Source organism: Talpa occidentalis, unplaced genomic scaffold (genome assembly GCF_014898055.3).
Source record: "Talpa occidentalis isolate TD23 unplaced genomic scaffold, MPIMG_talOcc4v2.1 talOcc4.3, whole genome shotgun sequence".
Classification (NCBI taxonomy): Eukaryota; Metazoa; Chordata; class Mammalia; order Eulipotyphla; family Talpidae; genus Talpa; species Talpa occidentalis.
Window position 1 is genome coordinate 124,138,285 of NW_023603184.1, and position 26,610 is coordinate 124,164,894.

Genomic DNA, 26,610 nt, shown 5'->3' on the forward strand with positions numbered 1-26,610 from the left:
TTCTTTCTGGCTTATTTCACTGAGCATAATCCCTTCCAGCTCCATCCATGTTTCTGCCAATGGCATGAGTTTGTCTTTTTTGATTGCTGAGTAATATCCCATTGTGTATATATATATATATATATATGCCAGGTGTATAAAGGTAGGAAATAGTACAAAGCCCAGAGAAAGCTCAGCTCCAGATGTAAAAGAAGACCACTTTTCAATGAAGTCATGAAAATCTTTATAACTGAGATGAGAATTGGACATTCCCAACTACCCAAAGCAAATTGCAGAAAGGTAAAAATAGAATTGAGGCAACCCAAGAAGTAAACTCATCATATACATTTCTAAGGAAACCTCACAGGTGGTCTCTGGGCCCACAGAGATCATGCTCCTACTGCCAACGATGGAGAACAACTTCTCTGCTCACGGTTCTTGTCTTTTCTTGCTGTCATCATTTAAAAAGTCTTCGTTAGTTTCATTAATAACAGAGGTTGATCTCCCAGATCGTTCTTGGTATATTTCTTCATTCTTGACATTTAACTTTTGTCTATATAGAAGAAGATGTATTACTATAGACTCGAAGTATAGAAAGGGGTTTAGGAAATAAAGGGAAGAGAAACATTGTTCTAGTCCTTCATCAGGGGAAGTATTACTCATTACTTGCAGAGTGTTTGAACAATGTTATTGAGAGATGCTATTTGGATGACAAAACTACCATAGGAGCATTTTTCTACTAAATCAACACAATGAATAACTTCCTTTGCTTAAAGAATTGGCCCAATTGTTTTGCAGTGTTCTAAGATGCACTTCAGGTAACCGTATAATTTCTGATCTAAAGGTGATAACCCCAGGAACCAAAGGCAATTGCATCTAACAGTATGCCTCTGATATCTAACTCCCTAACCTCTCTTGGTAGATGGACTTAAAAATAATCCTGTCACAGAACTGAATAAACACCAAGAATCTCAGCTAAATGTATAAAAACTAAGAGGTAGGAGAGGGAGAGGAGTTTAGACATTGTTCCAGTACCTCTTCAAATGGACTGTTTGACCTTTGCAGATAACTTTTGCAGCCAGGCTGAGAATGAACACTTCTCTCCTGAAACTGCCGTGCTTTGACTTTATTAGAAAACCTTGGATTCTTCTTCACCTATTCCTTACCCAAATTCCCTCCCACTTCTTAAATACAACCCAGCCACATCTTTTTGAGCAGCATCATTCACACCTTAGATAAATATTTTCTTCTGTTAGGAGCTGGATGGTGTGTTTAAACTTTTCTTCATTTTCGGCAAGCTTGGCCTGGAAAATTTTCTCCATATTGCCTACCATACTTTTCTGAAAGACAAGTCAATTTTATTTTATTTATTTATTTAATTTATTTATTTTTAAAGATTTATTTTTACTTATTTATACAAGCACTGGGTACAGTCAGAAGCGTGGGAGGGTGAGAGAATTCACCAGAGCCAGAGGGGAGAGCAGAGCAGGCAGAAGGACCGAAGTACACTGCTGAGGGGAGCAGCGGGCGGCAGGAGAGGTCTGCGCGCCATGTGGGACCCTCCTCCGGGGGCAGGGGAGCAGCCAGGGATTGAACGGGTGCTGCAGAGGCCGCGGGCAGGATCCCAACCCAGCGCTCAACCGCTGCGCCACCAGGGAGGCCCAAGACAAGTCAATTTTAATACCATCTTTCCCAAACTGAGTCATCTAAGCTACACAGAGACTTGGGTTCCTCTCCCCATTTCCATCCTCACTCCAGCCAAGGCTCACCTCTCTCTGGAGTTCCATCTGGGTGTGGTAGAGCGTAGCGTTCAGTGATTCTAGGATAAGAGATTGTGTGTGCAACTCTTCCTCCATGATCTGAGTAGGAAGAAATTGTTTCAAGAAGCCATGGTGATGTCTATGTACTTATTCTCTTCTCAAGGCACCTGGACTAGAATGTGAAGCATCAACTCCAGCTACTCCTGCTGCACTTCAGTCTCTACCCCTTGTTAATTCTCCCTCCTCTCTCTCCACCATGTATACTCTCCTCTGTAGCTTCACTGTTACTGCCCCAGTGTCAGCCCTCATGAGACCTCATGTGGGTAGTCCAATGGCTTCCAATCATTCACTCACTAAATAAGTGTTTATTAAATATCTAATACACATTCCAACTACACAACATTCCAAAAAGTGTAAAACTATAGAGATAGTAAAGAGAGCTTTGGCTGAGGTAGGTTGGAAGGGGAGCAAGGCATGAATAGGTGGAAGATAGGATTTTTAGGAGAGTAGTATGAGTAGTCTCATACTACTATGGTGGACACATAGCATGATGATTTCACAAAACCTACAGAATGTACAACATAGTGAACCCTAATGTAAACTACTGGTATTAGTTAAAAATAATGTATCAGTATTGGATCATCAATTGTAACAAATGTACCACAGTACTGCAAGATGTTAATCATGGAGGAAATGTCTTGTGTGTTAGGGGAGGGGATTTATATGCAGTATCTCTGTATTATCTTATAGTTTTTCTACAGACCTAAACCTTTAAATGCTCTAAAAATAATCTGTTAATTAGAAAAAAATACTACTGTAAGACAACAGAAATATTATGACAAATAAGACAGACATAATTCCTACTCTTATGGGGGTTAAATTCTAGTGAGAAAGATGTAAAAAGATTAAAAATAAATAACATAGTTACAATTAAAATGAAGAACAAGCAATATGTTAAAAATATATCTATAGGATGCAGTGTAAGTACCACGAGGGGCAAAATTGGGATCTATTTTAGATGAAGACTATAAAAACGAACCAGAAGATGGCAACAAAAGTAAAGAAGGAAGCTCCTGCCTCTCCAAAGTGGAAGTCAAATTGAAGGCCAAGAAAGCAGTGCTGAAAGATGTCCACAGCCACAGCCACAAAAAGAACAACAAAAAAATCTGTACCTCACCCACCTTCTGGCTTCCCAAAATATTACAACTCCAAAGGCAACCCAAATATCCTTGGAAAAGTACCCCCTGAGAAGCTTGACCACTGTGCCCTCAAGTTTCCAGTGACCACTGAATCAGCCGTGAAGAAGATGGTAGACAACAGTGCAACATGTCATTGAGGATATCAAGGCCAACAGGTGCTGGAAAAATGAAAAAGCTTACCATTTTGGTCTTTCTCAGCTCTTCTAGTTGCAAGATATCATTTTCATGCTGTTTCAGTAACTCCTAAAAATAATTTTATTTAGAAAAGGTCAGTACTTTCTGGTACTTTTTCGAAGAATTAAGAAAGTCAGAATAAGATTCTAGAATATAATATAAACCAAAGTTCAGACATGGTTATAATAAAGCCCACATATAAACTAATGATGTGACATGTTGAAGTCAAACATTGAAAATCTTATATTCAATCTTACCACATTCAAAAATATTAAAAGGAAATTAGAGTTCATCGAAGGATTTTCTGATTAGTACACAGTTTTAATACTGTCAAATATTCAATTTTCCACAGATTAATCTTTATATCCAATGGCATCCAGTCAAAATAGGCAGTCTTTTTAGAGAAGCTAATCCTCAAATTTATATCAAAATGCAAAGGATATAGAAGAGCCAAAATAATCTTAAAAAATAAGAATTGGCAGAATTTGGTCTGAGACCTGCTTTCCTTATAACTTGGTGGGGGTGGGGGTGACTAACAGAAGTGCTAGCCCTCACCTGCCTCTACCTTTTAGATAACTACTCTTATTTTCTTTCTTTCTTTCTTTTAAGATTTATTTATTTATTTATTTATTTATTTATTTATTTATTTATTTATTTATACAAGCACTGGGTACGGTCAGAAGCGTGGGAGGGTGAGAGAATTCACCAGAGCCAGAGCAGGGAGCAGAACAGACAGACTGATGAAATACACTGCTGAGGGGAGCAGCAGGCAGCAGGGGAGGTCTGTGCACCATGTGGAACCCTCACCTGGTGTCCGGGGATTGAACCAGCGCTGCAGAGGCTGCAGAAGCCCAACCGCTGCACCACCGGGGAGGCCCAACTACTTTTATTTTTTTAAGATTCTATGTGACCAGATTAGCTTTGTTTAGTTAGTAACTACACTCTTTCTTTAAAGATGAGGGGAACACTCAGAGACTTAAGAGTTTGACAAAATAAGGAATATCAGTTTTTTTAAATGTTTAAAGTATTATTTTCTGCTAATTTCAATAATTGTGGTAAGATGGTTCAGATAAAGGACAAGACTGTCAGTCTGCTTGCATCTATCTCTGGGATAGCTGTGAAAGGAGGAATAAACCCCAAAAGACAAAAAGCTTGACTAATTTCAGAGTCACATCTGAGAACTGGATGTCTCACTGGACTCTACTTTCACCACTGATGTGTTTTGGGCGGAGTTACCTCCTTCTCTCGATTGAAGCTTTCAAACATCAAAATGTAGGAGTCATTTATTTTCTTCTTTTCTTCTTGTGACTGTAACTCAAACTTTTTTGTCATCCTGTGTTCTGTGGAGGTGAGAGGAAATCACAGATATGTTTAAATGTGGGAAAACCAGATGCAGGAAGGAACTTCAATATCTAAAGATAATAGAAATTCCAGATGGGGTCAAAATCAAGTTCCCTTGAGCCGGGAGTTCAGCATCTGACACGCACCTGCAGATGCTTAAGAATGCGGTGAACTTAGTGGTACTTCTCAATATTATCTGTCATAATAGGGCTTACCGCTCTAATGTCTTGTAGGGTAAGGTAAAAGGTGTCAGGCTTTTCTGCCCTCCCGCCATTCGGAGAGATGAGGGAACCCTGCGGTCCTGAATGCATGCCTGATGGGGGGCACCTGGAGTAGGGTGTGGACATAGTAGATGGGATTCACCTGGGCTAAGACTGGGCTTTTAAGGGCGGCGTCATGGAGATGCCAGCAGAAGCCGAGAGAAGAAGAGAAGCAGGAAAAGGCCAGAGAGCCCAGATAGAGTGAGGATTTGCTGGGGGCTGGGAGGCCTGCCAGCCTCCCGGCTCCCCAGCACCCCTGCCTGCCATATGCCTGGTAAATCTAAATAAAGGACCTGCAAAACCACTGAGGACTCTGACTCCTCCTTCACCCGGTCTGCTGGATCAGAAAACCTGCCCTGTGTCCTTCCTGCCCCTACATGTCTCTTGTTCTTTTTTTTGTGTATAGTTTATTTTGGATCTGTTGCTTATTATTTTGTCCATGCCTTCTGCTAAAATAACCACTCTGCCTTTTTTTTTGGATAGCCTTATCTTAAAATATAGTTCTGACCTAATGAGACTTTTGCAGAAATGAAATTCATTGTGTCCCTAGTCCTGGAGCACAGGTATGCTTGCACTGTGCTTGGGGGTTGGGACGGACAGGGGAGTCTGCCAGCAAAGCTCCAACACTAAGTAAGAGGAAGGAGGGGTCAGAAGCTAATGCTATTTTCTTCTTTAGAATCATGGTGCTGGAGGTGGGTGGAGAGGCAACCTCCACTCACAGTATAGTCTGGACTGAGCTCCACTATGAGCAGCTAAAGTCTGTTTTGCCATCATCCCAGGCTGGGTGGGTTCACTGTCGGTTCGGACAGCTTAAACAAGAACTTGGAGCCCTTCGCATCATCCCCGCAGGTTTTTTAATGGTACATAGGGGAAACGAACCAGCAGGGGACAGCAACTTGGGCCACCTGTGAATGTCTATACACTCTTTCCTCTGGGCTCTCTCTAGCCTTGTCTTGTGCCCACCTCTCTGTAGTCACTTGTCCTCATAGCTGTTCTGCTTTGGCCATCCCTGTCTGAGTGATGCTGCCTTATAACCCCAGCCTCCCCGCTCAGGTGTGCCCACTTACGCATGCCCACACCAGACCCCAGGTGTCCCGCAGCCAGGCTCCCAAGCACCTCCTGCATTCAAGGCTGCAGGTGATAGCCACAGAGGCAAATGGCATAAAAGCCTGACCATCTATATCTACCCTACAGTCAGCTTTCCAGAACTGATGGTGACATCCACACTTAGATTATGACACTGGGGACAGGTGAAGCATGGGCAGGTGGCAGACTGGGAGCTGTCCTGGGAATGGCAGGATTGCAAGTAAAGCCTCCAACAACTGCAGCCCCACATTCCTCACGGGGTGGGAATGGCTTTAGGCTTAACTTTTCCAGGGACTGTCTGCATTTAAATGAGTAATTTGTTAAAATCAACTCAATCTGATCTTAATTGGGTTGGGGTAAGGTATGAAATAGGTTTGTAGCGGCTCCATTCCTTCCTTACCTAGCCCTGTAGGTCCTCAAACTCCTTTTTCCTGTTTTCATTTATGAAGACACTCAGGGGGGACAGGAGGCTCATCTACAGAGCAATTTGTGTGATCCAAACTCTGTGCTAAGTGTTAGAAATATGAAAAATATATAGTAATACATAATTGTATCAATTTGCATTTTGTGCTCTTATAAACGCACACGATGCCGTCTGCCAACTGTATATCAGTTATAATAGGGGTCCTCAGAGGAGGTGTAGAATAGAGAGGGGCTCAGTGTAATGGATGCTGTTGCCACACCCCCAACAACAGAATATTTGAAGCTCCAATTCGAGGACTTTTTTCTGGAACTCTGGAGTCACTTATGTTGAGATAACAAGTCTACATGCCTACAAATATCCAAAGCTTGTTTCAGCTCGTGATGGCACAACTTGGAACCAATGAGTTTTGGAAGGTACAGGCTGAAACACTTAGGTGGCCATTTTCATAATAGACTCCATCCTGTCCAACTTGCTTTCTTGAGAATGCCAGGCACCTTCCATTCCAGAGCCCACCAGGCAGCGCAGCACCCTTCCCAGGCTGCCTTCTTGGTGTTGAGACCAAGCACAACAGTGTTGGCAGTGTCTCAGTGTAGCTTCATTAAAAAGTCAGATGTTTCTGTACTCACTTAGCTGCAGCAAGATCTTCTCACGCTCCAGCTTCTCGTCCTTCTCCCATTCTGCTTTCTTCTTTGACCACTTATCTTCCATTTCATCGTAAATGCTGTCCTAAGGAGGCACAAAGGCACAGTGAAGAAAAGGACCCTGAATCACGGTGGCTGCAGAGGCTGTAAACTCCCTCCTGCGAGGGTCTCTCCCAGCACGGCACCCAACGCTTTGCAGCTTCCCTCACTGGGGATACCTTAGTGACAGGTGGGTGGGTGACAGGTGGGAAGAAATTTCCCACCCACTGGGAACCTGTTGGACCCTGAAAATCAAAGGAAACTCTGCATGAGGTTTGCCTTACTAGAACTGGGCTTCCTTTAAAGACAGGCAGGTTCCCCAAGTTGAAGATTCACATTCAGCTCCCTCTAAATCATGAGTCACTCACCAGTAGAGATGAGGGGAATGCCTGGTAGTTCACTTGAATACTTAGAACATAATTGGATGTTGTTCAGTGTCTATTTTTTCCTCAGCAAATCTAACTTCCTTTGCAATCGAGGTTACATAGGCAATATCACACAGATGCTGTAGGGTAAAGAAAATATCAGGCTTTTCTGCCCTTCCGCCATCAGGATAGATGATGGATCCTTGTCCTGAATGCATGCCTGATGGCGGGCACCTGGAATAGGGTGTGGGCATAGGTAGATGGGATTCAGCTGAGTTAAGACTGTGCTTTTAAGGGCGGCGTCATGGGGACGCCAGCAGCACCAGTAGCAGCAGTAGAAGCCGAAGCAGAAGCTGAAAGAGAAGCCGAGAAGCAGCAGAACAAACGCTAGAGAGCCCAGATAGAGTGAAGACTTGCTAGCACCCCTGCCTGCCATATTCCTGGTGAACCCCAAATAAAAAACCTGCAAAACTACTGAGGACTCTGGCTCCTCCTTTACCCGGTCTGCATGGGATCAGAAAACCTGCACTGTGGCCAGTCCTGGCCACTACAATTGGCGTAGTTGGCAGGATCCATGTAGACGGGTATTGGAGCCCTCCAAAGACCTGGAGGGACTAAGGAGAACAGACTGTTTGCCTGTGATGACGCTGGAGGTGCCATGGCAGCACAGAAGGTGGATACGGTCCGGAGCTGTGGGACGAGACCTCGCATGGAGGAGACGCCCGAGAGGACTAGGCAATGACACCGGAAAGGACCAGCCAACGACACCAGAAAGGACCAGCCAATGACCCCTGAGGCAGCAGGCCGCTGCTGACGCAGGGAGAGGCCAATGGACATGGACTGATAAACTTGGACTGACAATCCCGCCAGAAGGCGGAGGACCTTGGCAGGTTATGTTTTTTTTTTGAGAATCTGGGGGTGGCCAGTGGGCCTTGATGGCCAAAAGCAGCCTGTGCATGCCTAGCAGCCAGGTGGAGGAGAAAAGCCAACTGAGAAGGCAAAAGCTTGTACTGATGCTAAGTTGAGAAGCCCTGAGTGGCTGTTAAGCAGCCTGAGTATGCTGAAGCCCTGTGAGTCTCGTAAAATCACCTGTGGGTGATGCCCTGCTCATTGTTGAGTGAGGGTGAGGAGCTGAGGAACCTGTCCTTGGGGGACGGGTGGGGAACGTGGCTTGGGGTGGAGCCCAAGCCACATGTAGAGTTTTGATCCCCAACCCATGTGCTTGTGCAGTGGGTTGGCTTGAGTGCAGGGGTCTGCGAGTCGCATGGATGGCTATGAAGGCCGAGTGTTGGAGCGACTGCAGACAGAAACCCTGAGGGCTGGCGATTACCCCCAACAGAATAAAATTGCCAATCCCAGAGCTAGTGCATCCTGGGGGTGGATGCTGTGTGTGGCTTGTAGCCGAGACTACAGCCAGAGAAGGCCAGGAAGCCTGACGGCTCCTGGTATGTTATAGCAGATGCCGTGTGTGATTTCCCCTCCCTCGCATGAGCAGTGCCTTCGGCAGCAGATTTGGTGGCTCATCTGCTGGTACCAATAATTGTCTTTTGCACTAGGTTGGTGCCCTGCCTGGACTTATTTGTGTTCTGTTGTATTTTGTTCTGATGTATTTGCTTTTGTGGGCCATGGCTGCATTGTTTGTTTGATAAAAAAATTGTATATATGTATAGACTGTATGGCAGAAAACCCTGAGGGGGTGGACTGTAGGGTAAAGAAAATATCAGGCTTTTCTGCCCTTCCGCCATCAGGATAGATGATGGATCCTTGTCCTGAATGCATGCCTGATGGCGGGCACCTGGAATAGGGTGTGGGCATAGGTAGATGGGATTCAGCTGAGTTAAGACTGTGCTTTTAAGGGCGGCATCATGGGGACGCCAGCAGCACCAGTAGCAGCAGTAGAAGCCGAAGCAGAAGCTGAAAGAGAAGCCGAGAAGCAGCAGAACGAACTCTAGAGAGCCCAGATAGAGTGAAGACTTGCTGGGGGCTGGGAGGCCTGCCAGCCTCCCAGCCCCCCAGCCAGCACCCCTGCCTGCCATATGCCTGGTGAACCCATATAAAAAACCTGCAAAACTACTGAGGACTCTGGCTCCTCCTTTACCCGGTCTGCATGGGATCAGAAAACCTGCACTGTGGCCAGTCCTGGCCACTACAGATGCCAATGCTGTTGTCTGACTCAGCCTTCATGGTGATGCGACACAGGAGAAGGCAGGCCCCGGTGGATCCTGACCCCCTTCCTGACTTCCCTTCAGTTAGCAGATTTTACACTGCACCCGGGCCTGGGAGCTTATTTATAGTTGTTTGTGGGCATCTGACAGAGGTTCTCTGTCATCATTTTCAAGACTGTTGGGCAGCTCAGTTTCCAGAGAAGTGAAACTCTCTGGAGAGATGCTCCAAAGAATTTGAAACAAAGACTGAAACAAACACAAGCACACTAGGAAGCTGAGGCAACTTCCAGCTCATCAGCCTGACATGCCTCTTAGGTGCTGACATTTCCTTGACTGCATCAAGACACATCTTGAGTTTGGGATATAAAATCAAACTTAAAAGTGAGTGATAAATAGAATTTTGAGATGGTGCTGGTGCATAACTAAGTTTCTTCCTTTGATAGGGTCATCAGCTGTCCTTATGTTTGCCTGGGCTGCACTGTCTCCCAGGACTCCTGACTTTCAGTGCTAAACCTGCAAAGTCCGGGGTAAGCAGAACTAGTGGGTCATCAGAAGAGAGGGACTTGATACTTCAATCCTTCACCTGTCTTCCCCTTTTCTCCTATTTTCATCCTCCGAGGAAGAAATCATGCCCTAACTCTGTTTTCCGAGTCTCCATCAAATCAGTGGATTAAATGAAAGGGTTACATTCTGAGATTGTTAGGGAGCCTGCAGGCACTCCGAGTGCAGGTGATACAGACTTTTTGGATGGCAATTTGGTCAAATGTGTTAGAGGTATTTAAATTCTTATTCCCTTTAACCCAACACTACTAAAATCAAAGATGTTACCAAGGGAAATATTAACAGTAGCTGTCTTAGGTGTTGATAGTTCTTTCTTTTTGTTATTGCTCTTGTTGGTTTTGAATTTTCTTTTTTTTGGGTATTGTATCTCCATTTAAAGAAATGAGGAGGTGTTACTTTTGTAATGATACACATATTTTTCAATGAACTGCTTTAGGATTGGGTGGCTGACTGGTCATGGGGCCTGTCACAGACTGTGGGGTCACTCCTCTTTGGATGTAGTTAGTGCTTTGTAGGTCTAAGGATGCTGAGTGTTTCTAACAAGAGCTTTAAATTCTCCCCAATGTCATCAGCAGGGGTGTTTCTTGCTTCTCTTACTCTCATAATTCACCAACTTGTCCTGAATCTCACCTGATACATATGAAACATATTCTTCAAGTACTTGTAGTCCTTTGCCATCTCCTCTGGACAAAAGGAAAACAACAGAGTTGTTATTATTTCTCTGAAATGCACATTTTCAAATTCAAATGTGAGCACCTCCTGCATGCCTTCCCCTTAGGTGGTGAAATGGCAAGGCTGTGGTGTGCCTCAGAAATCACACTGGGAGCCTATTAGAGAGTCAGATGCCTGGACCCCACCCAAGACCTAAAGAATTGAGATCTCAGAGAAGGGGCCTATATTTGTTGATAAAATGCTTCTGAGGCAATTCTGTTGCAATTCTCAAACCCAAGTTCTAGAATTAATTCCTGCGATAAACCTACATCTATTGGAAAAAGAGCAAAACCTTCTAATTTGCATTTGCTTCTCTCTTACAAATAATATTTCCAAGTACATAACATTAATACATGTTCTCTTTAGAAAACTGGAAAATTAGCAAGGCATAAATAATCATCTTTTAAAAATGTAATGTGAAACAAAAGGAGAAAGTTGTAGAATTTTTCCTCCCTGTGAAGATTAACTGTTAAGTCTACAAACTGGGTCTTCCTAAGGGTAGACAAAAGGCTAAAGGACGAGTATTGCAACTTAGTTGCAGGCCTTTCCATCTTCTGGGCATAGGAAGGGCATTAATGCACATGGTATGGCTCCTTTTAGTTTCATCCTTAATCACTTCCTCTTCCCGAGTTTTAGGAGGAAACACTGAAAGCCTAGCCACAGCCTATCCATGGCCACGGGAGTTCCCAGGCCCTAGACCTACCCGTCAGCCTCTCCCCTTTGCCCAGGGTCATTCTCCCAGGTCCCAAGTATACCTAGTTTTTCTTGGGCAGTCAACTTCTCCTCGCTCAAGGCTGCTTTGTATTTCTCCTCCAGTTCACTGAGCTCTGCTGCATGAGCCTCTTTGAGCTCCCTGCGAGGCCCGGCAGAAGGCAACAGTCATCGATGAAGTCTGGGGCTGAGCTGTCATATTCACCTTGTCCTTCTCCTCTCACACAGAAGGCCAGTGGGCAACCTCCAGGGTCAACACCTCATGATGCTTTCTCAAGGCATCTCCCAGGGAAGGGTGAGGGTCCTTGCTTCCACCAATCACTATTCTGAATGGAGTTGGTAAGGGCCACAGGTTCATCAGAACAGTCTTCCTACTGGCACTTTTGGGAAACTGTGGACTGTATTATCACCCAAGATAATTTTAGAACCTAAGGTCACTTCAGACTCCCATTTCATGTTCCAGATGAGTGTTAAAATGAAGGCTATGTGATTTGTCTGGTCAAGAAAAGCTTTGGAGAAACCTAAAGTGCGTAGTAGTGAACAAGTCAGTATGAAAAGACTACATGCTGGAGGAGTCTAATCAGCGCTTGTCAGGCACTAAGGGGGAGAGAAAGAATAGGCAGAGTATGGAGGATTTTTATGGCAGTTAAACTATTCTATAGGATACTATAATGGTGGATACATTTGTCAAAACCCACAGAATATACAACACCAAGAGTGAACCCTAATGTGAACGATGGACTTTGGGTGATAATGGCGTGTGAGTGTGGGTTCATCAGATGCACCATGGAGCTGCCAGGTGTCAATAATGGCATAGGTTGTGTGGGTGTGGGGTCAAGAGTTTAGGGAAATTCTCAGTACTTTACGCTCTCTTTTACTGTGAATCCAAAACTGCTCCTAAAAATAGTCAGTTATAAGTAAATGAATAAATAAATAAATAAATAAAATAAGTATTTTAAGTTTCTTTTTTTAAAGCATGTCTATGACTCAACGAGGAGGACTATCAACGCACCAGGACATCTGAGGCTGCCCTGTGCTCATGCAGGAGCATGGAAGGTGACGTTGAGCTTTTGTTCTCACACACACAAACCTCCTCCTTTTACTTCCTCTTGGCTTGTGTTGGTTCCTGCTCCACCCCCACCTTCTTCCTGTCCTAGCAGCCGGGGAGAGCAGAGGCGAGGGGAGAAGAGCAGGAAGTATGTTCACAGCCCAGGCTTTTCCTCCTCCTCTTACCCGCCCCCCTCAATTTCTATTTACCACAGAAATCTCATAGATAATCAAAAATTTCTTCTTCTCAGGAATTAGTTAGAAAGGGAGATCATAACTGAAATGAAGTAATTAGATGAGAAAGTACAAAACTAAGAAGAACCTCCTTTGGTCTCAAACAAAGTCATTTTGCTCTTCAAAGCCATGTGCTCACCCCCCTCCTCTCTTCCCTTACCCCCCCCCCCCACCTTGCCATCCAACGCCACTGGACGCTGTCTGCAGGCTCAGTGAACTGAACTGCCAGGGGGAAGGAGGCGTAGGTCCTCCAGCACGCACCGCTCTGTGTCAGAAGCATACCTGTTCTTGTTTTCAAAGTTCTGCTGCATCTCAGCAGAGCGGAGATCCATCTCATTGGCGAGCTGGAAGAGAGGCTGGCATTAACCACGCGGGATGGAGGACCCCACTCCCACCTGCAATGTTTAATTAAGCAGCTTTACACTCACGGGGGTGGGGTTTCCCCAATCCCCATTCCACCTCATCTGTGCTCTGCGGCGCGGGGCACATCCCTACTGGGGGCACAGAACAAAGCTTGTGTGGCTCTGCGTCTTCTGTACATAACTGGTTCATGGTGTCAGTGAGTGGAAGCTTCTCTACTGTTTTTGTGGGTGTGTCTGACCTCTGAGAGAATCTCTTAGTGAGATTGTAGCCAGGGGATTTTCAAATATGTAATTCAATTGAGCAACTTTTATTGAGGTTTGGCCTGGAAAAGTCAGAAGTCGGACTCAGACTCTGCCTTCAGTGAACTTAATATCCAGTGGCATCGCTTTCCCACCTTGCAAGTTGGCGGCTGAAAAAGCTGGCAAGAAACCCTGAGCCAAGAAAGCTGATGCTGGCGGCAAGGTTAAGGAGGCCAAGGCCAACACCCCACTGCAGTCAAAACCCGGTCCTAGGGAGAGGAATTGGCAGATATTCCTGGTCTCTGTTCTAGAAAGGCCATGTACAAGAGCAGGTATTCAGCAGCTAAATCCAGGATTGAAGGAAAAAAAAAAAAAGATTCTGTCTAGAGTCACAAAAACAGTTGGTGGAGATGAGGATGGTGGTACCTGAGTGGTCAAACTTCACTAAATGCCTACGTATTATCCTACTCAGGCTGTGCCTCGATAGCGGTTAAGCCACAGCAAACCCCCTTCAGCCAGCAAGTGAGAAAACTGCGAGCCAGCATCACCCCTGGGGCCACGCTGACCATCCTCACAAGGCGCCCCCGAGGCAGGAGGGTGGTTCTCCTGAAGCAGGTGGGAGCTGGCTTGCTGCTTGGGCCTGGACCGCTCTCTCTCAATGGAATTCCTCTGTGTAGGACACACCAGAAATGTGTCGTCGCCACCGCCAGCAAAATTGATATGGTTTGAAGACCCTCGAACATCTCACTGCTGCTGACTTCAACAAGAAGAGCTGCATGGGCGCCGCCCCCAGGACGGAGAGATCTTCAATCCAGAGAAGGAGAAATACGCCCTGGCAGAGCAGCACAAGGCTGATCGGGAAGCTGTGGACTTGCAGATTCTGGCAAAAATCAAAGCTGTTCCTCAGCTCCAGGGCTACCTTGATCTGTGCTTGCGCTCACCTGTGAAATTTGCCCTCTTGAATTGGTGTCCTAAATTTCCTACAAAGAATCTAATTAAATAATGATCACTTGCAAAAAATAAAAGAAATGCAGTGTTAATAAGTCCTCACTGACAAAAAGGCCAGGAATTTCAGGTGACCCTCTATTCTGACCTCTGGTCAGCGTCTCAGAAGGAATGGATACTTCCAAGCCAGTCAGCGCCCACTGCCAGCTAAGATGAGGGTTCAGGGCTGGTCCTTGCCCTCTCTGGCTACCGGGGGCAGTCACCACTCTTTCTTCCTAAGGGTCACACTGCAGTTTTGAAGTTCACAGGTGAACGATTCATAATCTCAAGTCCCTCCATGGAAATTATCTCTAAATATGTCTTCAGCAGGGTCAATGCTTCAGTGAGTGAAATGCACATTTTGCCCAGTCACCCAACACCGAGGAGATGAATGACATTATGCAAATTATTTAACTTCCTGGGCCTCAATTTTTTTTTTTTTAATAGAAGTAGACTGTAAACCTGGCAAGGATTTTCAGATAAATAAAATAATGACTCAATAACCTGAACCATGGCTGAATCACTGTAGGATTCAGAAGCATCTGGATCATATCAGAGGGTGAGGGGTGGGCCAGGTGGGAAATGAACCTTTACAAGTGGATTTAATTACAACAGGCAAGTGTGTGTGTGGGATATTTCTGAGCATCACTCTGGCTCGTCATTCCAGCCACCAGGCACACCTGCTTCGGGAAGGGAAGAGGAGACCTGATTCAACAGATGGTGAAGTCTAGAGGAAGTGTTACCAAAATCCCCAGGAACCACAAAGAGTGCAAATTAACATCAGTAGCATCTACAGTGTGGGTTTTAACAGTTTCAATAGCAACAGGATGTGGGCACCTTCTGAGCAACACTAGAAGTGCTAGCCCCCCATATTAGTGCCATAAACAAGAGTCTCAGCAACCTTGAAATTTAACTCCACATGAAGGCCACAGTAGACCTGTTCAGTAGGACACAGAAGGGAGGTGGTTGGCGCCCACTAGTGTAGAGAGGACTGTGCCACTGAACATTTGGGAGGCACTTGGAGAATTCCCAGAAACTGAGTTAGGCCTTGAGGAGGGACTTGAGTTCTTGCAATGATAGATGTGGTCTGAGTCAGAAAAATACTTCTGCATTCTCCATTCTTCTCTTCAGAATGGAGGTCTGCACAACGTGGTTCCCATGAGAGAAGCGTTTGGCATTGGCCTGGCACATAGCAGGTGATCTGCAAATGTTGGCCTTACGCCTACCCATACAGCTGTTAGTTAACTCCAGGATCACTCACCAGTTTTTGGGCAGCCTGGTGGTCTCTGTTCATCTGCTCTATTATCACTGTCAGCTCTGAGATCTGCTCCTCGAGGTCAGCGATGATATCAGTCCTACGGGGCAAGTAATGCCTCTGTCATCCACAGACCCCTCCCCGGGGTTGGCTGGCTCTGGCCTAGTGAGAACCAGGTCATGTCTGCACCTGATCCATCATGATGGGGTGAAGTGTAGGGGCAGAAATGTGGTCTGGGAGAAAGAATCTGGCAGTAGATTGAGCCTCAGACATGCACTTTTGGGTAAGCTAATGGGAAGTGAGCAGGGATAATTTGGTGCTGTACTGACTAGAAGGAGAAGAATATATTAGAAATCTACTAAGGCTGAACCTTGATTCAGTAATGCTCATTGAAATGGAGGAGAGAGAAGTTCAGAAGATTAGGCGACGAGAAAGTGGTGAATAGCATTGTTGCTGACAGTGAATCATAGACAACGATGGGCCACAAATCAGATGAAGGGGAAATTTAAGAGAGCGGCTTTCAGACTAGATCATGGTTTTCTGAACTCCTGGGTCTGGGGGGCCATGATGTCTGTAAGATTAGTCAGGGCTGTTTGGTTGAGCTGGAGTAGGCAGGGTGGCAGGTAGTGCTATATGTGGCGCAGCAGAGAGGAGGGCCCTGATGCCAAGGGGGTGAGAAAACAGAGGGGATAAAGGAGGAGAGGCATAAGGCATGAGAAAGAAGAAAGGGGATGGAGAAGCTGAAATGGGGGCGTTCCCATTGTTTGAACATGATCATCAACATAAACAATACTCACAGGGCCTCCCTGGTGGCGCAAAGGGTTAAGCACCACACTATGAAGCAATGCGCAGCCTTCCCGGCTGGCCAGGGGGAAACCCACATGGCGCAGCAGACCTTTCCTGACTCACCCACTGCTTTCGTCAGCAGTGCACATCGGTCAGTCTGCCTGTTCTGCTCCTCACTCTGTCTCTGGTGGATCCTCTCACACCCCCGCATCTCTGGCCAGTACCCCAGCTCTTGTGTGCATAAATAAATAAATCTTAAAAAAAAAACCCCATAGGGCCTCCCCGGTGGCGCAGCGGTTGAGCACTGGGTTGCGAGGCTGCCTGCAGCCTCTGCAGCGCTGGTTCGATCCCCGGCTGCTCCCCGGCCACCGGAGGAGGGTCCCACATGGCGCGCAGACCTCTCCTGCCGCCCGCTGCTCCCCTCAGCAGTGTACTTCGGTCCTTCTGCCTGCTCTGCTCCCCGCTCTGGCTCTGGTGGGTTCTCTCACCCTCCTGTGCTTCTGACTGTGCCCAGTGCTTGTATAAATAAATAAATAAATAAATCCTAAAAAAAAAAAAAACAACAAAAGAAAAAAATTAAAAAACCCATACTCACAGCTTTGCTGGGGAATAAGACAAGGACAGGGCATCATATTTTATTAGTGACAGGCTTTCTTAGGAGGTCAGGAGGTGGTAGTGGGGGCTGGCCTGACAGTGGGTGCAGGCTCATTCTCTTCCTGCAGGGGGCAGTCGCTGCACAGGGAATGAATTTTCCTACTGGAAGGGAAGACAGGGACACAGACTGGTTTCTCTGGGCCAGGTCAGATCAGGGCCCAAACGGCCTCACTCAGCATGGGTTTTGCGTGTCCCTCAGCCTCATTCCCAAACTAAATCCCTCCCCTAGCGAAACCACTGCTAAAAGTTGGGTTGTCTCCTTTCTATACACCGGCAATAAGAAGGTGGTTTTCTCTGTGTGTTTTCTGTTGTTGTTGGTCTTTTAGATTTCTGTCTTGGGAAAATAATTTTCACAACAAGCTAAACAAAGCTAGGGAGGAGACATTCACTGTGGAACCATCTCAAGGTGCAGATGGAAAAAACAGGCAAGGAAGGGGAGGTATGCAGGAGACATAAGCAGATATGATGAAAAGAATGTGGGTTCTCACTTCACATGGCACTGGTATAGATCCTGAGAGTGGGTGAGGCTCGAATGGCTGAGGATGGCAGTGTGCTTTGCTGGGATGGGGCAGCCAGAGCCTTCCACACTGCATCTCCCAGAAGCATGTATGGAATGGTATCTTTGGACATAACGAAAAAAGCGATGCATACTCAGGTCTTCCAGAGACTCTGAATTTACTCTTAGTTCTCACCTTCCAAATTCTGGCTCTTTTATCAACATTTCATCTGTTTGTTACCTGCAGGAACAATTGCTCTCCTTAAGTACGAATAATACTACTATCCCCAATCATCTTCCAGATCAGCTGCCTGACCTGTCCTCCATCCTGACTTGAACGGGACAGAGCTGAGAGTTGGGTGTTGACAGGAGCAAGTGAGGGGCTGGAGAGTGAGGTGATCTTGCAGCCCCTTCAGAGCAGAAACCCTTAAGTCTGGGTGTGGAAATTAGGGGCCTGTCTTTAGGGCCAAACCAAGCCAGGTGGGGTAGCTCTGAAGAGCAAAATGTCAGTCCAAAGACTTTACCTGGACATCTTCATTTTGTTCATGATGTCTGATTCCAACCGCTTTTTCCTAGCAGACATCTTTTCCCCCAAGGTGATGGAAATCCGCTCCTTGTTCCGAAGGAGGCCATAGCTGGGGGACACGTGGATCACTTCCTGGCCCTGTACCTGGGCCTCAAGGTGGAAGGTAAAATAGTCTTTCAGATGGTGTGCTGACCCTCTGCCCTCCTTACATCTCCACAGCAGAGATGTGAGATGGGGTGCCAAGGCCCAAGACTTTTCTGTCTTCTCCAGTCACCACTGACCCTCATATCTCCAGATTTCTCTCCTGAGATCCAACTGCAAGACTCAAATGGCTTCTGTATGTCCCCTCTCAAGGTCAACGTGAACAAAATGTAACTACTGACCCCCTCTCCTCACTCTGCCACAGCCCTGCTCTGCTTCTCAGTCTCCATCACCGCCAGAGGCCGGAGGATGCCAGGCATGAGGCAAATTGCTCAGGTCTTGAACTTGGGCCTGAGTTTAAATCCTGGTTCTGCCAACAGGATTTGCACCCCAATTTCCTCATCTGCACCCCAATTTCCTCATCAGAAAATAATGATACAACTTTTCCTTGAGGGCTTTACGAGAAAAAACCAAAATAGCGTATGAGTAAATGCTTAGCAAATTGCAAGAAAAAAAAAATTTCAGTCAGTTCCTCTTCTGTCCCCTCACTAAAGGTCAAGTCAGATCTGGCAGGGCCAGTGGCCATTGTGCAGCAGGATGAGACTGCAGCTTCTGGAACTGTGCAGGACACCCTGAAGCACCCGGGCCTGTCACTGTGATCTCTAATGGGTCTCATCTCCTCTCCAGACCCCTGCCCCTGACTTAGGCCAAGGCCACTGTCATCTTTCTCTTTGGCCCTGGTGATCCATTCCCAACTGCGGCAGGCTGTACCTCCCATGCTGTCTCTTGACATGGTCCAAGCATTGGGGGAGACTCCCAAGAAGAGGGGAGTTCCTGTGCTCCCCAGAAGAGGGAAAGTTGTACTTCCCAGAAGAGGGGAGTTCTTGCACTTCCCAAGAAGATCTGAACTAGGGGGTCCCCATGGCAAAGCCTGCTAATGCTCTCCTCTTTGTTCTTGGTTAATGATGAAGTAAGTTAGTTATTAATTGGCATGTGAAAACCCAATTCGGACCTAGACATTAATTGATTTACTATTCTTACACTTGAATCAGTATCAAAGAAAGTACAAAATGCTAAAGGTATAGCTATGAAAGAAATGTTCCGGCCCTGAGAACTATGGAGAACAAGCTGCCCTGAACCAGCTGTGCTTGGAAGCCATAGCCTAACACAGTGGGTGCATGTTTGCACCAGCAGTACATTTCCTGGTGTTTGCAAGAGGTCAATAGTTCGCAGGCCATGTGGAGGTTAGGAATTTCTAGTTAAGAGTTAGACTTCAGTAGAACTAACGTAGATTTGATGAGTTGTTTTAGGCCATTTTGACTTAATTGATAAATTAGCCAATTAATTGAGTGCTAAGGAGATAGGTTGATTTTAGTAATAGAATATAGAATAGGAATTTTACCCCCACTCTGAAACTGGGAAAGTTTAATAGAATGCTTAATTGTTGCCAAATTAAATGAGCTGTACCTAGGAAACTAATTGTTCTTAAGGTTACCAGAGAAATGCCCTTTAGGTGTGAGACCAAGGGAGTCTTTACATGTTCATGAGAAAATATGTATTGATTGTCTCTATTCTGCCTCAACGCTTACACTGATGTAATCCCACCGCTCGCCTTAAGGTATAAATAAAGACCCGCTGAGACCCTCAGCAGGAGATACATGCACAAAAGAAGGTGTCTGTGTCTGCCTCACTCCTACCTCGCTCCACTTCCTCTCAGCCCTCCGAAAAATCTTCACCGACGCCGTCCTCTCCTTTCTGAGCTCCCTGACACGACTTCTAGCTGGAGCTGGTCTCCAGCACCCAACCGGCCTCTCTGCCTTCAGTCTGGATCTCCCTAAGCTCGTCATCCTCTTTGCTCGGGACATTCAATTGTTTTCCTTGACCATTAAGAGACTGCATGATCCTTGATTAAGAGCCAGGGGAGGAAAAAAATAAGAGCCCCAAAAATATCCTACCGGGGGATGCTTTTTCTGAAATATAACTCTTACCTGGCTGGGTGACTGTGTCAGACACCAGAAGGACTAGGCCCAAACTCCTTCTGCGCTTGGCCCCCAGTTCTTTCTCTAAATCCCTCCAGCCCCTGCTCCTCTCATTGCCCCCCCCCCCAGCAGTGGTGCATTTGGAGTGAACACATGGTTTCCTGCATCGGGGCAGGAGCTGTACCCAGGCCTAGACTTGTGTCACTGCCCAGCATCTCCGTGACACTCGGCAGAGTGGGAATTAAGACTGCAGAGTGGGAATTAAATGTCTTCTCTGGGCTCTGCCTGAAGCAAGTTCAAGACGTGGCTCTGCAGCTTATCAGCCACATATTATATGCAACAATCTCTGCACCTCCTCATGGGATGATCAAAGATGCAGGGAGATTAAGTACATGTAAAAGGCCATGCTTGCACACAGTAGGTGTGCAGTAAAAGTTAGTCCTACCACCCCTTCGCATTTTTACTCACTTGAGGTAGTTTATTGCTCTCCTCTTGTCCCGGACAGATTTTCCCTCTGTAAGAGAAAGGCAGGCTCAGAGAATAACCAGAGAGCAAAGAGATGTTGGGGTTTACGAATCACACCCTGAAACCACTTCTCATCTGTAAAAAGTGACATTACCAGGATGATCTCTTAGTTCTCAAAATATCCTAGTTCAGGAAATAGGGAGTGTTTCATGATCTGGAGATCTTCGGTGCATAGGTCGTGATAAAATGGCAAACAGTAAAAAGCAGAGAAATCTCTCTCACTGCTGTAATGCTGGAGCCATGTGGAAAATGAGGGCGAGAGTCTGGGAGTGAAGACCCCGTGGGCGTTCCTGTGATCCTAAATGCACCCCCCTCACCCCTAACCCCACTCCAGTTCTTACTGAGATGTGTATTGTCTCCCAACAGTCTTTCTTATTTGCTCCAGAAACTGGTGTTCTGGGACCCTGAAATGACCAAAATGACCAGTTAAGTGAACTCAGGATACACCAAAGTTTATGATTCTGATATCTGCTTTTAACCCTGATCATCATTATTTTGCTTTCAGGTATAGAAACATGAGCCTAATGTCAAGTACTACCCAAGTATCCGAAGCATATTCCTAGGGAGCTCAACCGGAAGGTTGACAGACTACAGTGAGAGGGTAAACTGGCTTGATGAGCTGATGAGAGGAGCAGGTGGGCCAGGTCTGTGACAGCAGGATCTGCCTTAGGCACTGTCCCTCCACAGCTACTCACAGACATGATTGAAACATGCTCTAGGCTGGTAGGGTGGGCCCTAATCTCATCTTTTAGGTGCCCTTATAGAGATGAGGACCCACAGAGACACTGCATGATGTAAGACACAAAGGAAAGAGACAAATAGGGTGTGCAGCAAGCCAAAGAGAGTCCTCAGAGGGCCCGGCTGGTGCCTTGACCTTTGACTTCCAGCCTCCTGAACCGAGAAAAAATAAATTTCTATTGCAAAAGGAGCCATTCTGTGGGTCTTTGTTGTTGTCGCTATGGCAGCCCTAGCGGTTAATATATCATCTCTTTGAGGATAAGCCACAAAGTTCTCACAGTGACCAGCAACTTTACTGTATGAGTTTCCAATTGCTGCTGTAACAGATCATTTCAAGCTTAGTGAGTTGAAACAACACCAACTTACTATTTTACAGCTCTGGAGGCCCAAGTCCAAAATGGGTCTCACTGGGCTAAATGGTGTTATTGACAGAACTATGTTCCCCTAGGAGGCTCTAGGGGAGAATCTATTTCCTTGCGTTTTGCAGCTTCTAGAAGCTGTTCGTGTTCCTAATGGTCTTTTCCTCCATCTTCTGAGCCAACATTGTGTCATTCTGAGGCTGGGGACTCTGACTTCCTCTTCCAGGCATAAGGACCTTGTGATTACACTGGGCCCACCTTTGAATAATCCAGGATAATCAGTCCGTCTCCAAGTCAGCTGACTGATGGTTTCATTCCATCTGCAACCTTTAGTGCCCCTTGGCAAGTACCAGAAGACAGTCATGGTTTCCAAGGATGAGCCGTAGTCATCATGTCTACTATCGTTCTGAGTCCACTCCTGCCACACTCTCCTCACTTCCCCCACTCCCACCACACTAGCCTCTTTGCTTTCCTGGAAAAGGCCAGGAAGTTGTCCAGTCCCTACTCAGGGACTTTGAACTTGCTGTTTCCTCTGCCCAGACTCCTTGCCCAGACAGCAGTACGGCTCCCTGATGACCCTTTATATGGGGACTTGCCCAGACAGCCTTATATAAACTAACACCCCTACCACCACCACGCCCTCTCCTCTTTGCCCATGTCATCTGTTTGACATAGCCCTCACCAGCTGTAGATGTAGTCCATTGCTTATTGCCTATAGCCCTTTTGGGGATACCCCCACACCCCACTAGAATGCAAACTCCAGGAGAGCAAGGAATTTGCTCTGTCACTGATGTTTTCCAGAGGCTGAAACAGTGCCTGGCAAATAACAGGTGCTTAAGAAAGAAATATTTTCCAAATAATTAGTATTTCAATAAGTATTTTCCAAATGAATAAATAAATGGAATACAAAGATTCATGCAAGGGCTTAAACTAAGTTACACATCAAGGTTATAAAATGTGGATACAAATTTTATTTTAGGAGTAAAAATAGTTGCAATAGACAATCTGCAAGTTGTGGGTGCAAAGGGCCACAGAATTACATGGAGGAGCTTTGGAGGAAATCATGGCGCATCCTGGAAGTTCTCTGACATCCCTGAAAGTGATTAGCTCAAGTCTGGCAAGATTGTGAAGGACAAGGAGGGAGATTATTTTATTCACATGCCTCAAGGCATTCCTCCCCATCGACATAAAAATACTTACTTTGGGGTGGCAACAGGTTTTGTTATTGGTTGGATATAAGTTTGTGTTTTTGTAGCCAGAGGAAGAGGCATTGGCCTGAAAATGAAAATAAACAATGAAAAAGAGGAAATTGGAAATTCAGAAACCTGACTTAGCATCTCCAGCTTAGGTCAACTCTTCTAATGACCCAAAATTGGAATACATGGTCTGACAGCTGGAATCTTTAAGATCAGCGTGCTCTTGGGGAACCTTAGATCAAAGATACTGGCACTGATTCACTGCCCTGTGGATCCCTCAGTTCCAAAAGTTTTTTGTGCCTCATGGAAGGGCAGTTACCATTTGGCCGGAAGCTGCCCTTTCTCCTCTGTGGTAAATCAGAGATTTCCTCATCTAAAATGACACTATGCTTAGGCAGGCCTTCAAGGGCAACAGGCAGCCAATATGCCGGTAGGGAAAGCTGTGCTGTTTGCTTCCTGGCCCTCTTGGGATTTTGCTACTAAGTTGATAGTTTTGGAAATTTCATGAGACACATAAGCCTAGAAGGGAGTCAAGCCCTCAGGTTCCACCCCACCCCAGATAATTTTTACTTGGGCTTCCCTGTGGACTTCTTATTTGGGGGTTGAGGGGTCTTGACTCGTTTCCGTGGCTCCGAGTTCCATGGGTCCAAGCAGGTACAGTACATGAGAGGGTTGGGGTACATGGCAGGCGGTCAGGGGCAGAATTGGCTGCTATGTCAGTAGGTCCTTGCTGAAATGGGAAAAAAACAGCAGAGTCGAAGCAACAAGAGAAATGCAAAGGATCTGGGATGATCCAAAACACAAATGGTGGATTCTGGAAGCCATTACCTGGTGTAGGGTCTTGTTTACAGACTAACACCTCTCCCCTCCCATCCAGTAAATTGACTTGAAAACAATTTAAAAGTTGTTATCGTTGTGTGGCTACTGTGAGCCAGGTACACAGTGAGTCATAAAGTCTTGTTATCCCAATTTTACAGATGAGGGTCCTGAGCCTCAGAGAGGTCACAGAGGCAGCGAGTCGCAGAGTTGGGAACAAACACAGTCTACCTGCCTCCCAGGGCACTGCTCCTCCATCAGGCCATTACGAGGTCTCAATGAAGTGAAGAAACATCCTTATGGTAAGTCACGCACAGAAATTTCTGGAATATGATCTCTGTTACTCAAATCACAGCACAAGTGAAACTTCAGGTTTTCAATCTTGGTCACTTGCCTGAATTAGTCAAAACTCTTCTCTTAGCTCCATAAACAGTCACATATCAAAGTCTCCATGAAAGACAACTGTCAGACAAACACGGAGGCTTGAGCACACTTATTTATTATCACTATTTACTGCGAAAATGTACAGGATTGTGAAGTAATAGGCAAAATATTTATTGGACACTGCCCTCAGTTCCTGACATAGGGTTCTCCTGACCCCCTTGAAATTCTCAATTGGTAAGAATACTGGGAGCATCTCTTGCTTTAATTGGGTACTTCTGGGTGGGCTCCTAGATGGGACTTGACAGAGAAAGACCAGCCATGATTAGAAGCCTGGAATTCTCAGCACCGCCCCCTGTTCCCCAGAGAGAGGGAGGGGGGCTGCCAGCGGGCTCACTGACTGGCCGAGCCTCTGTGAGGAAGCCGCCACCAAGTCCCATGATATGGAGTCTTGGGCTCTGGGTGAGCGAGCACGTCCACATGGAGGGTAACTCACCCAGCTCCATCGGGGCAGAAACTCCTGCACTAGGGTCCCTCCCAGACCTCGTCTATGTATCCCTTCATTTGGTTTTTCACCTTTATCTTTTTTTTTTTTTTAAGATTTATTTATTTTTACACAAGGGCTAGGGTACAGGGCAGAGGCACAGGAGGGTGAGAGGATTCACCAGAGACAGAGTGGGGAACAGAACAGGAGACTGACTAAAATACACTGCTGAGGGGAGCAGCAGGCGAGACAGGAGAGGTCTGCCGCGCCATGTGGGAATCTCCCTGGTCGGCCAGGAATTGAATGTGTGCTTCAGAGGCTGGGGACAGCTTCACAGCGCTGCGCTCAACCCGCTGTGCCACTGGGGAGGCCTTTCATCTTTATCTTTCATCATTGCCTTTAACAGACTGGTAAGCTTAAGTGTTTCCCTGAGTTTCGTAGTCTGGAGATTGTTGGAAACTGTTGTATAGCTGATCAATCAGAAGCACAGGTGACATTTGTGCTTTGTGATTGGCATCTGAGGTAGGAGGTGTCATCTGTGAGACTAAGCCGGGGGCAATTTTATTTAACAAGCGGTAAGACAAGGCTACTGAACAATCAGAGTAGATACTGGCTACAGGGCTATAGGGCTGGAAGGGGTCTTGGAAGACCTTTGTTTGACCCGGGATCAGGCCCTTCATTGCTGAGCCATGAAGTGTGAGGACGCCAATGGAGGAGATGGGCCGAACCGTCAGGGTGGCAGAGAAGACATTTAAGGGGCCTGGGCAGTGATCACTTCCAACCAGCACAGCAGTTTCAGTATCTCAGTAACTGCCTACCCACCCCTTAAATGTCAGCCCTCGACTTCCAGAACTCTCCCTAGAGGGAACATATGTGTGTATATTAATGTATACACACTTAAAGTTTTTTACATTAATGAGAGTATATTTTGTGCACTTGCCATGCTTTGTTTTACATAACAGGATGTCTAATAGGTGTTTCCACATCAGCACAGATGGATTTACCGCATTCACAGTGGCTTGATGCTGCATTGCTGGCTCTAAGAATACAGGGGTGTGTACATGTGTATGTGCATGCATGCGCTTTAAGGATCCTTTTTCTCTATTTTTTTTTAAAGTTTTGTTTATGCATGCAAGAACTGGGGTACAGGCCAAAGGTGTGTGTGTGTGGGGGTGAGAAGATTCACCAGAGACAAAGTGGGAACAGAACAGGCGAATTGACTGAAATACACTGCTGAGGGGAGCAGTGGGAGAGACAGGAGAGGTCTGCTGCGCCATGTGGGTAGCTGCCTGGCTGGGGCTTGAACTCATGCTGCAGTGGCTGTGGATAGCTTCATAGTGCTGTGTCTTAACCCCTTGCACCACCAGGGAGGCCCCCTTTTTCTTTATTCTTTTTCTTTACTGCATCTCTCTGATTTTGCCGGAGGCCCAGGGGACTGAATGTGCCTACTGGTGACACTATAGTCACAGGTAAGCCAGATTAGTCTCCAAAGTAGTCACTGGTTAGTATTAATGACTAGAAGAAAAAAATATATGAAACATCTTTTTCAAAGTGCTTACCTTGGACTGTCCCAAGACCTGCTATTTCTGTGCGGTTCCTTCCAAGTCAAAAAACGTCTTAAAGGAACCACAATGTTACAGAGAAATGGTTTCCCATCAACACAAAATCAGAATTCATTTTAGGTCAAATCCAGAAGTTCCAGGATATGAGACTTTAGTGGTCATTCCAAGTGTTTAAAATGCCAAAGCAAAAAATCCACAGTATGTGTACACAGAAAGACTTCCAGCGAATCCAAAGGCTTTTTATAAAGGTTGAACTGGCTTGAGCACAAATTCCCCCTTTCAAGCAAATCCTGTTTGTGTCTTTTAATATTGCAGTGAAAGTCAAGTTAGAGAAAGTCACCTCTCCATTTAGATTCTCTTGATTTGGTCCTTGAGTTGCGTGAGGTTTGTTTATGGGAGATGGCAGGTGAAGGTTTGTTTCTATTGCTA

The 26,610-nt window shown here is 46.0% G+C and overlaps 1 protein-coding gene and 1 pseudogene across 5 annotated transcripts; one reads left to right on the forward strand and one right to left on the reverse strand.

The window, feature by feature from the left end:
- Nucleotides 1-212: 212 nt before the first annotated feature.
- FLACC1 (flagellum associated containing coiled-coil domains 1) lies at nucleotides 213-26,218 on the reverse strand. Of its 5 annotated transcripts, XM_037523833.2 has the most exons (17): nucleotides 26,179-26,210; nucleotides 23,986-24,216; nucleotides 23,509-23,668; nucleotides 22,943-23,017; nucleotides 20,987-21,049; nucleotides 20,589-20,634; nucleotides 17,999-18,150; nucleotides 15,545-15,638; nucleotides 12,980-13,041; nucleotides 11,461-11,558; nucleotides 10,625-10,677; nucleotides 6,850-6,949; nucleotides 4,349-4,452; nucleotides 3,119-3,181; nucleotides 1,749-1,838; nucleotides 1,210-1,319; nucleotides 213-532 (listed from the first exon to the last, which is right to left on the reverse strand). In XM_037523833.2, exons 3-17 carry the CDS (start codon nucleotides 23,619-23,621, stop codon nucleotides 409-411), a joined length of 1,347 nt encoding a protein of 448 aa, XP_037379730.1. In that variant the 5' UTR covers nucleotides 23,622-23,668; nucleotides 23,986-24,216; nucleotides 26,179-26,210; the 3' UTR covers nucleotides 213-408. The 5 variants fall into 5 exon arrangements, with proteins under 5 accessions (XP_037379730.1, XP_037379729.1, XP_037379731.1 ...); XM_037523832.2 differs by lacking the exon at nucleotides 23,986-24,216 and having other exon boundaries at nucleotides 26,179-26,218; XM_037523834.2 differs by lacking the exons at nucleotides 23,986-24,216; nucleotides 26,179-26,210 and adding an exon at nucleotides 23,767-23,977.
- LOC119254149 (60S ribosomal protein L6-like) lies at nucleotides 13,248-14,274 on the forward strand (annotated as a pseudogene).
- Nucleotides 26,219-26,610: the final 392 nt, after the last annotated feature.